Below are 17,316 nucleotides of genomic sequence, written 5' to 3'. Positions count from 1 at the left end.
TTTTTTGAGGCAGGGTCTCACTTTGTAGTTCAGACTGCTCTGGAACTCATCTCTGTAGCCCAGGCTGGTCTTGAACTCGTAGTGATCCTCCTGCCTCAGCCTCCCGAGTGCTGGGATTACAGGTGTGCACCACCACCCCCGGCTGTTCCCAGCTTTAGTTTTTAGGAAAAGACTTAACAGTGGGTGTCTTTAGTTATCATCTAACTCAATTAATGGTAACATTTTTAAATTTTAAAAATTATATGTTAAATATGGAGCACAAAGCATGTCATATTTTAAATTAAAAATTTTACATTTCAGTTGAGGATTAAAATTGAATCACTGAAATTATAGTGACCCTAAGTACCATGATTTCTTAAAGATATGTATTTAATAAAGTAAACTAATAACTTTTAAAAATTCTGAACCATATATGATGTTTCATAAACAAAATAATGTCAGAGTATTGCTTTTCTGGAAGCACTGTTTCTTTTTCTAAGAAATACATAAAATTTTCTTTTAAAATATATATAACATTTGGTGAATTAATTTATGTATTAGTCACTGCTATAAATATACGCTAATTTCTTGATAGCGGTCTGTGTGAATAGAATTTAGGAGTAGTATTTTTTGTGCGGTAAATACAGGATTTATGAGATGTGGAGATAACAGTGGTAATCCAGTTTCAAATCTGTATTACACACTACGCAGTTGGAGAAAATTAAATAGTGTGTCAAATGAACTTTCACCCTTCAGTAATCAGCATCATTTAAATGGAAATTAGGCAGGCCTGGTTGTGCACGCCTGTAATCCCAGCACTTGGGATGCTGAGGCAGGAGGATCCCTGCAAGACCAGCCTGGGCGGCACAGTAAGTTCCAGAGCAGTCTGAACTACATAGTGAGACCCTGTCTCAATAAACCAACCAACCAACCAACTAACTAACTAGCTAAATAAATAAATGGGAAATTAAAGGCTTGAAAACTGACCAAAGATATAGCTCAGCATTTACTTTAGAAATGTGAAAGATTGCTTAAAGATAGCAGCCGCTTCTCTTTTGAAGTGTTTCTGGGTAGTTTAACAAAGTCTTTATCACATTTTATGTATAATACATGGTCTCTTTAATATATTTAACCAACTATATGGAATATAAAGAAGAGAAATGGCGGTATGCTTTTGCACATTACCGTTAAAGTCTTTTGAGAAATGTGAATTTCCCTTGACCATAATGCTTTAATTCCATTAACATAAAGTTTGTGAATTTATGATTTCGTTTCTTTCTGAATTTCATCTTATTGTAAGCATTTTCAAATTTTCTCAAAATTCCTTTTTATATGTTGATCTCCAGAGTTCCATTGTTTTATTCCTATTTACTTGGTGAAAGTAGGGATATAATCTAGGTGCAGGGCTGATCTTGTCTTGAGTATACCCTGTTGTAGTTAGTCCTCCTCTTTGCCCGCAGATTGTGGCAAATCAAATCCCAGACTTAATAGTTTTTTCCCCTCTCTTTTTTATTCTTTGGAGACAGGGTCTTGCTCTGTAGCTCTGACTGGCCATGGACTCACTCTGTAGCCCAGGCTGGCTCAACCTCACTTTAGTCCTCCTTCCTCAGCCTCCTGAGTACTGGGATTACAGGCCTTCACCACCCCTTCCAGCTGAAAGTCCAATGCTAAGCCATAAAAGTTAGCCGACAACTACTTAAGTTCTCAGTGTCACCTGTAATTTTATTTATTCATTTAACAAACACTTGTATAATGATTGCAATATGTCAAGCTGTTTTACACTCTTCTAAAAATATTAACTTAGGGCCAGGGATTTAGCTCAGTGGTGCTGCCGCCTGCCTAGAAAGCACAAGGTCCTGAGTTCAATCCCCGATAGAATGAAAAATAAAATAAAAATATTGACTTAGTTAGCTCTTAGCTTATGAGCCGTAGGAAGTAGATGCTACAACTATTCCCAGTTTTATAGATGGGGAAACCAAGGGACACAGATGAATACTTAGCCCCATGTAATACAGCTGGTGTGTGTTGGGGAGTTGGTAGTTTAATGAGGCAATCTGTTGAGGAGTCAGTGTTCTCAGTCACTGCTCTGTCCCCATTCTTATGATCTGTAATTTCAGTAATTCGCTATATTCTTCCCCAACCAATTTTTTCTCACCAGTTTATAGCGTGGGAACTATCTAGGGTTTATTCTCTTAAGAAACTTGAGTAAGAGAGATTTGAAGTCATTGAGAATCACCGGAAGGATCCAGTATCGAGGGAGGCCACACCCAGAGAGAAGGAAATCATTGATGGTTGAAGGCCCCTTAGGAGAGGGATGTCAGGAACCAGACTTGAGCTTGTAGATGGGGAGATTAGCCATGCGCTGAGGGGCAGGAAGACAGGAAAGGGTATGGAAGTGCACTAGCCGAGCAGGAGGATAATAGGGAATAGGAATTTTCATTATATGGAGAAATCAAAGTACTTAGCATTATATGCTACATTTCTCCTTTAGCTTGCATTTAAAACTGCCTTTTACACTACATGGTCATAGAAATAGTCGTGGTGTTTGTGCTTTCCATAGGCTCCGTGGTTCTGGATGTGTGTCTTAATGCTTACCACTCCTTGACAGGTGTCAGTTAATCTGAACAGATTGCAGATTATATGGGCCAGTGAAAATGGCACAGTTTGGTGATTGGCGTCCTCCATTACAAGTTTCATTACGTTGTTTATTGGTTTATTCTTAGGCTTCATTAATTAAAGTTCTAAATTTGTCTTGGGACTAATTCATTACTTTTATTTCATTCTCATCAAGAACATATTTAACAGAACCTGAGTGTCATCATTTGGTACTCAGCTTAGCATAAGGCTGTTCAAGCATGCAAGCTGCTGGCAGGGGCTTGTATTTGAGAAATTAACAGCAGAGTAGCACTTCTGGAAAAAGTCTTATCCTGGTAATTAAATCCAGATAAAGTTTACTTTCTGTTGGTAGCGTATTCATATACTATTCTGAATGAAGTTAGGCGTTTTTTTTTTTTTCTTCCTGACATCATCTAGTTAAACTTTCATTTTCCTTAAAATGCTTCATTTCCATATAAACATTATAGTTTCTACAAGTACCTTTTATGCAGTATATCATTCCAATTCTACATTTAAGGAAAAGATGAGTAATGAATATATTTTGTGAGGCTCAGACTTTTTAAAAATATGGACTCATTATGAACCATATATGTGACTTTCTCTCCCTCCAAGAAACGAGTATCTTCCTGTGGTTTTGCATATTTTATAATATCTTAAGTGGCCAGACTCTGAAGTTAGATGACCTGGGTTGAAATCCTGGTGATACCATTTAGTAGCATTGTCAGCTTGGCAAGATAATTCACATCTGTTATGGCTGTTCACCCATCTGCTAAGAGGGATAATAATAGTCCTTTCCCCGTGGAACTACTCGAGCATTAGCTTCTTAGTGTAATGTGTGATATCGGATAATTGGCTAGTAAATCTTAGCTGTAGAGGTGAGGATTTTAAAAGACCAGAAGAGGAAGTATGCTTTGATGTGACTAGGGATGTGCGGTAGTTGCTCTTGACTGCTTATGAAATCATATATTTCAAGGAATTGTGGATTGTTTTTAGGTACCTGACATTACAGTTTTATAAAATTTAGAGAGACCTATTAGTTAACAGGTAAAATGGGATTACAGACATGATTTGCTGTAAATTACTTCATCAGTAGTTATAAAGTATAGCAAATTTAATAATTGCTGATTTCCTGCTTCAAGTTCTTTGTTTAACTTCTGGCATGTAGTGTTCATAGTTACCAGATAACTTACTTAACTTGAGTTAACTAAAAAAAAAAAAAAAAAAAAAAATACTTGGGGCTGGGGATATAGCTCAGTGGTTCTGCCGCCTGCCTTGTAAGTGCAAGGTCCAGAGTTCAATCTCTGGTACCCAACCCCCAAAAAAGAATTAGTGTTTTCTACATGTGGGCAATAAAACAATGAAGGCAGGCATTTTGTTGTTGTTGTTGTTGTTTCTTTAAAGAAGACTAGGTTATTGGTTTGGTCTACTCACTAGCCCTAGAGATAGCCTGAATTCCTTCTGCCTAGAACAACATACCTGTGTTCACATAAGCTGAAAATAGTGTCTTTGATGATATATTTGACATAATGTAGGAAGAATGTTTTCCTGGTGATCTAGACTATCCAATACTGTATAGTAAAATACAAATATAATAATAATGCCTTTAAAGCATAAGCTTTGACTCACATATAAAGCAAAATAGATAGGATTTATAAGATCAATAAAAATACTGTGAGAGAAATGCCTTATATTCTTAAGTAGAATCCTGTGTCCATGGAAGAGCCCTTTCAGGGACTCTAAACCTTCAAACCTCCCCCAAATGAGGAAGTCCCAGGTGTAAGAATGTATATTCACTCTGACCATTTACTTATTCATTCATTACCAAACGCGTACAAGTAACTGTTGTGTCCCAACAGTAGAAGGCCCACAGGAGAGCCAAAGTGAATCCTGAGTGAATGGCAGAGGAATCCAGGACCCAAGTGAAAGCATCTGCTTTGAAAATGGAAGAACATTTGTTTTGTTATTGTAGGAGTTAGGGAACATGAGATGGGTATACAGTGTTGAAGTGGAACTGGGCATGTACGCAAAGAAAATTAGATCAGCCTGATGAGGAGCCATCTGCATTCCAGTGTTCACTGCAGCACTGTTCACAAAAGCAGAGAAAAGGAAACAGCCTCAGTGTCCATCAGCATTTGGATGGATAAAGTAAACATGGTTGTTTGTACAATGGAATGTTACTCGGCCTTCACAGAGAAGGAAACCCTGTCACAGCAACATGGATGAACATGGAGGACATCGTAAAAGAGATAAGACAGACACTGCATGATCTCACTTATGTGTAATGTAAAAATATTGCACTTAAAGAAGTAGAGAATAGAATGGTGGTTACCGTAGGGTTGGAAAGGGAGGAGTAGGTAGTTGTTGGTTGAAAGACACAGAACTTCTTAGATATGCAAAAACCTAAGAGACCTCAAGAGACAATAAGATGACTATAATGAATAGCAAGGTATAATATTGAAAATGGCTAAGAGAGTATTATAAGCACACACGCACGCTTGCACATACACAGAGGTAAGAGTGTGACTTGATTTCACCATTCCACAATATGCATTATATATTTCTCAAGCATCATATTGAATAAGTATATATAACCTTATTTTTCATTTCAGAATAAACATTTGGAAGAGAATGGTTTTAAAATGCATGACACAAAACAAGTTACTGATGAAAATAGAAGAGCTGCATTCATGAAGGACCCACCAATCAGGGACATCTGACATTGGTAGTGAACCCTGGTTCCCAGGTTAACTTTTGCCAGGAGTGCTCAGGAAATAAGGATGGCAAGTGGGGGTAGGGTTGCAAAAGAATGAGAAAAGTGGGTGTCCTGTGTCACGGTGAGGAGACACTAAAAAATCACATTCATAGCTTCTAGTAGTTTTCTTCAGAGGCCGACAGGATATAAGAGCTTTTTCATTTCTAAAGAAAATGAAAGAACCTGAACTTCTTTTGAAAAGGCTCAGTTCTGGGGAAAATTTTTCAAGAATTTATGGAAGAGAGCTGTCAGAATAATTATTTGACCCAGACTAAGAATAAATGTTAATGTTTTTCTGTGTATATCATAGTACACAACACAGATAATAGAGCAGATATGATTTTTAATTCTCTGTGCCCCGTGCTAGTGTTTCTCATTTCATACATCATTTACAGCTTACCACAGCATGATCACACAGATCAGCGTCTATATTTTTACATAAAATTAGGGGCAGTTATTTTATGAATGTTCAAAGATTGTGAAAATACATCTCATTTTCTAGTCATGTTATAAAACTAAGTAAAAATTGTAAACTCTTCAGAGCAAAGTAGCAGCCATGTTTGAAAAAGTTCTTCTGACCAGACCTGCCAGGAGTACAACCCTGAGAACAAAAATAGACAGGGAAGGCCTTCAGAGACCCTCCTGGAATTGTGGCAGTATTGGCCACCCCACACAGCCCAGAGCACTTCCTGCTGTGTCTAGACACACTGGCACAGATTTCGCTGTGGGTGTCTGCCTGTCCGTGACCCACGGTGACCTTCCCTTGGGCTTCTCATTGAAAGGCACTGCTGCCTTCCAGCCTCCCCCCTTCCAGCATCTGACCGTCCAGCAGGTGCATGAAAATTGGAATCATTGTCACTTCAGAGTTAATCACAATTTTGTTTACTCCCCCCTTTGGTCACACTTCTGTGTCACATCAACGAAAACAATCTATAATTGCTTTAGAAATGTGATGATGTCTTTATTGGGAGAGATGTTATGGAAATCAGCAAGGAGGAAGATCTAAATGCAAACCAAATGAGCAAAGAAGTACTTTATTCACATTGAGAACACCCTAGAGAGCACGCATGGATCCACTCTTTTTTCTAAAGTATTTTAAAAGCCATACAATTCCAAATATTTTTGAAATTACAAATTGCAGTATTATAATAGTAAATGGCTAGAAATTCAAAGTTGCAGCATACTAAAAGCCCACAGAGTAATTATCCTCAGCCTTGACTTTCTAGTTCCTATTAGCTCTAAACACTTATTTGGGTGACTTTGTACTTAAATAGTGGAGTATTTTAGAAGATCAAGAAGACTATTCACCCTTTTTCTGTGTTTTAAAAGATTATCAGATTGGTGGCTTTTTTTTTTTTTTTTTTTGTACCGGGGCTCGAACACAGGGTCTTATGCTTGCGAGGCAGGTGACAGCACCACTGAGCTACATCCTCGGCCGGTGGCTTTCTCTTCTTTTTTTTTTCTGCTAGGATTCTGGTCAGCTCTTTCTTTCTCTACCCTGTGATTGCTGCCTGTAGGGAATTCAGAATAATTTAGCTTTGTAAGTTCCCTGCAGGAAACGCTATCATCACACAAAGCGACCACCTCCCAAGGACTTCTTTGGTATTCAGTGCCATTGGTGTTGTAAGATGATTCAACATTGACAAAGGAATTATTAATGATGTGGCTGTACCCTCTCATCATCTTTATGTTCTCAGCACCTTGCAGAGTGCTTGACACAGGGTGGAGGATGGTACAGTTAAAGGAAGCTTTCACGCTGTTGAGGGGAAGCATTAAGAGATCACACCATTAGTGTCTTAGTCTTTGCTATCATCCTTCCACTCCAGGGGGGATGTGCTTCTTAATAAGGGAGGGAACTCAAGGTGTTGAGTGTGTCAGAAGCATTTATAGAGTTACTTCATGTTCCACGCTGTGAATCAGAACTGTGCTTTCACACCTGTCTCTTGGGAACCGTCATTTACAAACACTGCCATGCTAAGGAAAAAAAAAAAAAAAGGGTACATTAAACTTGCCAGGTAAATGTATACATCCTCCACTAAGTATTTCCATTTGGAGATTTGGGACTACAAGTTAAACAGAAACTGCACCTCCTTTTCATTCCAGTTAAGCATCATAAATTTCACACCATTCCTGTGGAATTGCTACGGTTTGTTCAGTCATTCTTTCATTAAGCAAAATGTAGAGGAATGTTTTTAAAGCGAGAGTTTCTATACTATCCCTTTGTCTGGTATTCCACATGTAATTTTTATTTTGCAAAAGTATTTTGTATATAAAATGAAGATTCCTAGCCTTTCCTGTGCCTAAGTTCAGTGTAAGTTCCCTTTTCAATTTGCCTAAATTGTAGACCTCAACAGAAAATAGTATACTGTTCTCATACATATGAGCACTTGCCTATCAGCACAGAGCCTTTGTAAGTCCTGGTTAAAAAAACACCTGACTTTCAAAATATATAGCTACATATGTCATATAATTAATAAATGTTGTTTAATGGCAATTTAGATAGATTTCAGATTTTAAATTGTGATGAATGTAAAGAATCTATTACCAAGCTATTGTGTTTCAGCAAGCTGTTGGAAAGGAAATTTAGTTTTGATTTATTTTCATTAAAAAGAGAACATCTTTTTGAGATAATAAATGCATGAAAGATTTATAATATCCCTTGTTTTTGCAGGGCTTAGATTATGTGGATTTTTATTATGTATTTTTTTAATTTAAGGTTGCTTTGCCTTTTTAGAAAAAAAAAGCATACTTCAATTGGGAGTATTTGTAAAGGGCTTAGGTTTACTTTATTTTCAGCATTTCTTATTAAACACGCTTTCCTAACAAAGAAACATTTGTTAGAAAAGTCAAAATAATTACCATCTATAGATCGGAGCGATTCCTTACTTGTTAATTGTCAGCAATACAGTTTTTATGATGATCAAATTATGTAAATTCATGGGCCTAGAAGAATAAGACAGACACCCCGCATACATGTAGGGCTTTTTATTTCATGGTCCCTATTTCTGTTGACCTAGATCCTATCAATGCCTATTTTTCACAACTTCCCTGACAAACTTTTTTTCCAGTTGAATTCTCAACTCCTATTTCTCTGAAACTCCAGTGTCGAATTTTCATAAGTCATTTAGTGACACAGGATTTTCCTTTCTAAGGATTTACTGGAAGTAACCTTTGAGGTTTCTAGAATCCCAAGAGTTCTGAACTTAAGAGTCATTGTGATCTTTCTTAACAATCAAAACAATTTATTTAATTTATTAGTTAGTTTGGTGTTAGCTCTAGCAACAAGAAACAGCAACTGATGTGCACATCATTTATTTATAATTTTGAGAGAATGTTGCATTCCTTTTTCCATTGTTTTACCTTCCTAAAAAGTATTTTGCTTCAAATACTTTTATTCTCTGCAAAATAAATAATAGTAATTGTATGAAATGATTTTAAAATCATGCTGAATAGGAAGCATTGACTTGATATTCAAAATTAGCAACAGATGTGGGTGTAGCTTAAAAATTTCTCTCTTTTTATGCCATTCAGCTGAACCCATCCTTCATACTGTCCTCGAAGTATTTGTGGCTTAGTACTGCAGCAACACAGAAGTGCCTGTGAAATGAATCTGGACTTGGATGTTAATATTAAGAAAAGAAAACACAGCCTGTTTCCTCCTTTGGTAAACTGCTATGGAAACACTGCTATCCAGGGTCTTCCTCTTTCCATTTCCCTTTAATCAAAAGAGCTTATGACCCTAATGTGGATTTAGTTTTAAAATTAGAAAGCACATTAATAGTTTTATCTAGGAAGAATTGTTTGAGGAGCCCTCTTCATTTACTGCCAAGGAAAATCTTTGTCATTTTTGTTGGTAATGTGGTTTGCAAAGAAAGGGGAAAAGTCTTTGACCTTAAGATACCAAGCATTTGTTGCCTGTTTTCTGGTATATATGACAGTCACAAATACAGTTTTAGGACCTGAGCTTTGGGATTATTAAACAGGGGTCCTTTAACATATGTGGGCCTTTAAACATAGAGGTGTCTTTTTCAATCTGTCCTGACCTAGTAAGTCAGGATCTCCTGGTGAGCACTGGGCTTTGTACAGTACCTCAGGAGAAGATAGGCATACTGGATGAAAGACAGTGGGTCCCTCCTGGTAACACCTAGTGTTCCCTTTGCATGCGGGAATCTCAGCGAGCACAAAAGTCTGTGGTAGAGTGGCCACTCCAGAGCGCACTCAGTACCACCCCCACCTTGCCTGGCTGGAGGCAGCACCAGCTTTGGGAGATTATCTCGATGATTTATGATGCTGCTTAACCTTTTCTACTCGAGTTGGCCTTTGCTGCTCATCCTAGGAAGAACAAGTTTGTGGACGACGTGTTTGAAACATTGTTCAGCACTGTGCCCCGGAGCAGCGCCCTCCGCATGGCCATCAAGTGTATGTTTGACTTCCTGGATGAGCAGGCAGACAGACACGGCATCCATGACACAGATGTGCGGCACAGCTGGAAGAGCAGCTGCCTGCCCCTGCGCTTCTGGGTGAACGTCATTAAGAACCCACAGTCTGTGTTCGACATCCACAAGGGCAGCATCACGGACGCCTGCCTTTCGGTGGGGCCCAGACTTTCATGGACTCCTGCTCCACCTCGGAACACCAGCTGGGCAGGGACTCGCCCTCCAACAAGCTACTCTACACCAAGGACATCCCCGGCTACAAGAGCTGGGTGGAGAGATACTACGCAGACATCGCCAAACTTCCCGCCGTCAGTGACCAGCACGTGAACGCCTACCTCGCGGAGTTCAACATGCCGAGCGCCCTCAACGAGATCTACTCATATATCAGCAAATACAGCGAGGAGCTCATCAGGGCCCTGCAGCAGGACGAGCAGGCGCCGCGGCAGCAGCTGGCCTACAAGGTGGAGCAGCTGACCGTTGCCAGGTCCATCGAGAGCTGAGAGGAGGCCTGCACTCCTGGGAGGAGCGACCCGTCCAAGCCGTGACCCTGGAGTCTCGGAAGGAAGACAGTGCAGTGGACCAGCCCGAGCTGGCTGCCCCTGAGGCCCCATCGGGGGAAGGGGGTGGCCCCTCCCCAGACGCCATTCGGTTCCTGTGGGGTCGCGCAGCGGGCTTCCTCTCTCCAAGGCGAGGGCACCTAGGAACGCCCCTGGGCAAGAAAAGGCGGCCCTTCCAGCCGAGAGGCTCAGGCTCCAGGAAAATACGTTTCCCTCAACCCCCAAAGGTTCTCAGTTGGAATATTCCTCAGTAACAAAAGACAGGTTAAGGACCCGGGATTTAGCTCAGCAGTTCGGTGGCCTGCCTTGCAAGCGCAAGGATCTGAGTTCAATCCGGGTACCAAAAAAACAAACAAACAAAAAAAACAAAACAAAAGACAGGTTAACAGGAGAAAAACCTAAGTTTATTAACGTGTATTTCATGTGTACATGGAAGATACTCAGAGAATGAGCAGTTCTTAAAGAGATGGCTTTGAATTCCAGCTTACACAGCATGTTCAATAAATAGCCACACATTTTTAGAGAAGTAAGATAGAAGAAAGGAATTAGAGTCTCTAGAGGCAGCAGTTCGAGGTGGGGGAGGCAAATAAATGGCAAAAGGTAGCTAATAAAGGTTATTAATATAGGTTCTTCCAGTGCCATGTCCAGGCTGACCAGAATCTAAAGTTGTCTGCGTCGGTTAGCTTTGTTCTGCCCTGTAGGAGCGTGGAAGGAAACTAGAAACCCTTGGTCTTTGTAAATCTGTGTCCTGTTTTTAGGTAGGTAGAAAGAGGACAGAAAGACATGCTGTAACTGCAGCTTCTTAATTGCCTTTAGCTCAGCAGTGCAGATGCCCAATGGACATATTTCCTCATCTCCTGTAAGAGATGGTTGGAACATCCTGTACTGATAGTCAGGAGGCCCTTGAGAAGATGTAGGAGAAGCAGATTTCAGAAGCTGTTGAGATCCTTACATTTGTGTGCCTTGCCTTCCAGATTACCCTTCTCATCTTGTCCATCTTCTTGTACCTTCTGTTACTCCTGGGCTTCAGGAGACATGCCTCCCAGCACACCTGCTCAGTGTAAAACAGAGTTATTGTTCTCACACATAACATAGTTAAATTCACAACAAGTGATTTGACTTTGCTTTTCCAAAGATGCTACACTGAAGTGTTGCTTTACTTAACAAAACCTGCCTTTCTTAAAGATAGGATCTCACTATGTAGTGTTGGCCTTGAACTTATGATCCTCCTGCCTCAGCCTCCCAAGTGCTGAGATTTCAGGCATCTTTGACCACATCTGGCTTCACAGGCATTAAATCACTGAACAGTTTTTGCTTCTTAGGAGAGCTGGGTTGTAGAGAGATAGGTTTGAATCCACAGAAGAAATATAAAAACCATCTATATAAAAATCTTTACAGTGTATATATTTCACATAAAGTGTCAGCATCTCTGACGTTGGCCGTTAGTATCTTTAGTTGTATTGTTCTTTGAAGGCAACAGATTATAGTAGGAAGACTGGTTTACTCAGATAGCTACTGGACCCTTCTGGACCTATCCTGGGCCTCCCAGACTCTGGACAGGGCCTTTACAACTGAGAGCCATCTGCTTCTGAGAGGTTGAGAAACAGAAGCCTGTAGAGAGTCTTAAAATCCTTGCTCTGCTTCCCAGAGTACTTGCATCAACCCTGAGAAGGTGTTTACCAAACCATACTCTTCGTTATGAGACACGTTTTTCATATCTCAGAATTTCATTTATGTAGTTGAGCAAGTGATCACAATTATAATCTTCATAAATGCAAATATGTTGTGCCTTTTTTTCTGGCTTTGTGCATTTATTATTACTTCTGAATTTTATTGAAAGTATATGAAAAACCTATGATTCCTGTGTCATGGTTAATCTTGCTTTTCCTAGTCCTTGCTGAAGTGCTCAGTTCTTTCTCAGGACAGGTTGTATTGTAATTCAGAGCCATAGTTGGACTGTAGATGCCACCTTCCTTCACCAACCATGCACTCTAACTTAGCTAATATCTCTAGTGCCAGCTTCTTTCTGTGTCACATGGGGCTATAGTAGTTTCTTCCTCGGGGGGTGGTTGTAATTAAATGAGTAGACCCTGTAAGGCATAAGTCATGGGGTCTGGAATGGAATACATATTCGCCTTTATTATTTTTCCTTAAAATCCATGCTAGTGAGGGCTGGGGATTTAGCTCAGTGGTTCGGTGGCCTGCCTTGCAAGCGCAAGGACCCGAGTTCAATCCCCAGTACCAAAAAAAAAAAAGATTCATGCTAGTGAGACTTATTGATGTTTTATTTTATTATCTTGGTTTTATTCAAATTCTTTCTGAAAGAGTGTAGGTTATAAATAATAAATTATTATTATTTGTTATTTTCTTATTTCCAAAAATAGGATTAGTCACTATTGATTTATAACTGCTCACACAGAGTTCAGCTGAACACTAAGTTTTTACTGCAGTGAAATTTTCTCTGAAAGAACATGGCGGTATTTGAGGAAGACAAATAATGATTTTTCTCTGCTGATAATCTCTCATTTCTCAGTGTTCTGAGATGTATTCTGTCTGCTTAGTCTTTAAGAAGAGGAAAGTATTAGAAAATATTTTTACTGTAGATTTCCCACTACTATATGTTTAATATTATAAAGATAAAAATATAAATAAAAAGACAGGGCCAAGGAGTTAGCTCAGTGGTGCCACAGCATGCCTCACAAGCAGAAGGTCTGGAGTTCCATCCTGGGCAAACCCCCCCAAATTACATGGCATGATTCAGAACATCGAAGTAGTGTGAACGTGACTTGTACAGCTAGAGGTCAGGTACCACTGTTCAAAACATCTTTTTAGGAAATTTTCTACATTTCCCTACTATCAATAAAGGACATGGGGAAGAGAGCGAACCTTGGGAAGATTTAAAGCTTTGTATTTATTTGAATGTTGTCCCCCTAAAAGATTGAATTTATTTAGTCTTATTAAGAAATCACTGGCTAGGGCCTGGGATTTAGTTCAGTGATTCCGCCAACGGCCTCGCAAGCACAAGGTCCCGAGTTGGACCCCTGGTACCAAAACAAACAAACAAACAAAAAAAGAAGTCGCTAGCTAGTAGCCAAAGATGAACAGGTTACTAATTATGAGCCTCTTCTCTAGTTGGTCACAGTGTAATAGGAAAGAAACAGGAAAACCTCTTATGATTAGGAAAAAAAGTATAAATACTGGGAGGTATATGCGTCTTGTAATAGGACATCTTTTAAGTTTATAAAAATTTTGTTTCCTGATCACTTGCATTAGGGTTGAAGTAGAAACAAACTTAAGATAGAGCATCAAAAATATATTTTTGTGTGGCCACAAAACTTTGTAAGATAGGAAAATTTAGAGGATGTGCAAGAAGGAAATAGCATTAACTTGGTTAGGCAAACATTCTGCTATTCTCCAGAACTGTGAGTGTGGGCGGGTAATTCTAATCCAAAAATGCTGAAATGCATTACCATGAACCTTTGTTTTCTCCAAAACCATTTGCTGATTGAGTAGTTGCAATATCAGTAAAGCTGAAGAGATACTGATTGTGTTTTTATAACAACAATATATTACCAAATGAATAAAAATGTTTTTTACATTTATTTTCTAATATTGGACTTATTTCTCCAAGGTATCATTTTCAGTCTATTTTCACCTTTCCTTTAAAGCATCCTTAAGCTAAGTGATAATGTCATGGATTTGGTACATACTGATATTCTTTCTCAAATGGGATATGATATACTATAATACTTGCATAATTGGTATTCTGTCTAGACTAGTGAAATTAAAATTGTGACAGAGCAAAAAGGATCCTTCTCTGAAATGGGATATTTAAGAAAACAGGTTTGGGTTTTTTTTTCCCAGAACATTGATGAAATTCCCAGATATGGAATAGGGTTTTGAAAAGCCATTGAATTGATGTTTTAATATCTAAAATGTTGATTGACTGTTACATATTAATAATATTGGTATTCACCATCTTAAACCAGTCTGTCAGGAGGTGGTGTGGAATTTGTCTCAGATGTCTCAGTGTGCATAAAGGGGAAGTTCACACACAGCAGGTCTCAGGGTTCTACTGTCAGTGATAGAGGCGGTGGGAGATCGCTTACATCACAAAGTGTGGTTAAGTATGTTAGCTAGTGACTAGAGACTGAGAAGAAAAACAGACAACAGTCTTAATCCTTAGTGGTTTTGACTAAGCAGAATCAAGTTCTTAAATCTTGGAGTTCGCCTTTGCTTAGTATAATAATCTTTCTCAATCAATTTTTTAAGTGAAAAAACTACTGAAGGACAGTTTCAACCAGGCATTGCCCTGAAGCGTTTTAAGTCAGAATTCCCATTTCTTTCATTTCTGTTAGCCTGAGAAGGGCAACATTTACCCTGAAATCTTGGGACCTGGCTTGACAAGGTCATGTGGGTGGCCCAAGTACAGGAATGACTATGTCTTTATCTCAGCATTCTGAGAATGTTTGCTCAATATTTGTATACAGCACAAAAATAATTTTCCTACAAATTTCAAATGAAGTATAAGAGTTTTTCAGTTGACATTTGGGACAGAACCCTTACTTAGTGATACACCAGGTCTGTGATCTTGGGCAAAACTGTTTTTATTATAGTTTTCCCATCTATACAATTGGTATGTATTATAATAGTACCTACTCCATAAGAGCACAGTGAGTATAAAAGACCTAATCCATATGAAGTCCTTAGCAGAGTGCTTCTCAAATGATGGTACCTATTTAAAATTTAATTGTTTTATCCCACAATGAATTTTTGAACATATGTTTTCATCAGATCTTCAGTTTGAAGTAATAGTGAATTTTCTTCCACTAGAACGCCAGCCTGCCAGCCTTTTTCTTTAATTATAGTAAATGACAACTGGCTGAGATGTATTGACTCTGCACCCTCAGTTGTATTCGTCATTGCAGGCCCCCGTTTCAGAATAATGCCATGTGGGAATTGAGCTTCAGTTGAGGATTCTTACAGCAATTTATATTCACATCATTCAGGCCTTCCCAGCCACTGCTTTGTAGAAAAAACTCAGGTAATAGGGACGAAAATGACCCCATAGAAATATGTATTGGTTACCCTTTCCCACATGAGGAGTCAGGAATAGGCATAATATAAGAAAAAGATGAAGTTAGCCAGTTGAATCTGTTAAATATATCTGTCTAGATTTAGATCACAGATTTCCAAAACAGCAATAAATTCAAATCCATATACTTCCTTAGAGGTCTGTTTATGGTTCTCACTTTTCTGCTTGTATGTATTTATATAAAAAGCCATTGTTTAAGGCAAAGATCTAGTGATGAATAACACAGAGACTTGGTAGGCTCCGAGCCTGTTACTAAGGTCCTGCACCCTATTTCCCTCCTTGTCTGCTGCTAGGCAGAAGCAGCACCGACCAAGGCCGCACCACGTGACAGTTTCACATTCAGTGGATATTGGTTCTGTGTTCTTTGCCTGCGGCAGGCAGCTATTTGATTCTATCATAGGCATTAGGATATTGAAATTTTGTTAGGATTCGAAGCTCGTGGTAGCTGATAGATTAATTTTTCTTGGATTTATAATCACTTCATATTTTAAAATGTCATATATTACCTTGGCTCTAAATGGTGTTCATAAGTGTTTATTGACTTGAATTAGTGGCTGATTAACAGCATCATTTGTGTTTGTATTAAATATAGGTGGCACTACATTTTGAAATTCAGGTTCAGTGGAAAGTTTGGAATCTATTCATTTATAGACCAAAGAAAATTCAAGTTTTGTTTCTTGGAACTTCTGTTTGCATTTTGAATTATAGAAGTCCATATAATAAAAAGTCATTTGTCCTTAATTTTAATTAAATAATACAAAACACGAAACAAATTTTAGATATAAACAACGTGTTAGGCTGTATCTTCTCATTTTGTGCACTGGTTTCCACTTTTGAAATAATAATAGTGATATTGCTGGCTTAGAAACCTATCCTCTTGCTTTAAAACTTAATTATTTTGGAACCGGGGATGTAGCTCATTGTGCCACCACCTGCCTCTTAAGCACAAGATCCTGAGTTTGATCTCCAGTTACTCCCCGCCACAAATGTTAATTATTTAGCAGATATATGTATGTTTTGCTGTTCTGCTAGTTTTATCAGAATTGAAGCAAATGTTTATCATCAGTACTTTCCTAAGTTATATAAGCAATTTTGAAGTTATGTGAATGGCCTAATAAATGTTGAGCTTAACTTTCAGGATAAAGAACAATTAAAAAGGATGAATGTCAAATAATTTTTTTAAGTGTTAACCTTTTTTTTCTTTTATAGTGAGAGATTTTTCTTGAGACTAAATAGAAATGGGCTTCCCAAAGCCCCAGATAAACCAGAACGGCACTGCTCTCTCTTCATGGTGAGTGAATCCTTCTACTTGGAATATATTTCTTGTTTCATGACCCACCTGGTCTACAGCTGTTTGGACTTAGGACTGAAGGGTGCTGTTGGGACTTACCACTGCCCACTCATACTTAGGACCCACACTCGGCTTAAAACACAGGAGTGTGAGGTGCACTGTTGCCTTGTGGTGGCTTCTTCTACAGTACAGTACTATAATTTTTGCTGATTGTACTGTGTAGTACAGCCTGTAGTTGCATGTTCTATTATACATTACAGTACTGCATGTAAGAGTTATGCGATTAAGAGCAGAGTCATCTACTTGGAGTTTCCTTTGACCATTTCTTTGTTCTGAATATTGCAATGTACACAGTACATACAGTGCCTCATTTAGTGACCAATGAAGTTAATCACCTAGTTCCAGAACAGAACTTGGTCATTAAACAAGGACTATATGTATTTCATATTGCTTAGGAGAAACAAATTATTGTGAGAGAAAAAAAAATAATTTTGGTAAATCACTGTCAGTAACACCCAGACTACATCTATAGCCAGAATTTTGAATACCACCATTCACAGTTACTTTATTTCCTTTAGCATGTTTTTTTT

The 17,316-nt window shown here is 38.6% G+C and overlaps 1 protein-coding gene across 1 annotated transcript in view; it reads left to right on the top strand.

Moving 5' to 3' along the window:
- The window catches only part of Dock4 (dedicator of cytokinesis 4), a 433,388-nt gene that overhangs the window by 228,329 nt on the left and 187,743 nt on the right, over positions 1–17,316 (top strand). Inside the window, exon 10 of the mRNA XM_033755915.1 lies at positions 16,645–16,726. Coding sequence (XP_033611806.1) covers positions 16,645–16,726 — 82 coding nt within the window. The remainder of the gene's footprint in view (positions 1–16,644; positions 16,727–17,316) is intronic.

This window comes from Fukomys damarensis, unplaced genomic scaffold, assembly GCF_012274545.1.
Source record: "Fukomys damarensis isolate Sample0158 unplaced genomic scaffold, DMR_v1.0_HiC HiC_scaffold_4, whole genome shotgun sequence".
NCBI lineage: Eukaryota > Metazoa > Chordata > Mammalia > Rodentia > Bathyergidae > Fukomys > Fukomys damarensis.
The sequence above is the reverse complement of the archived record's forward strand: the minus strand, read 5'-3'. Positions and strand labels throughout refer to the sequence as shown.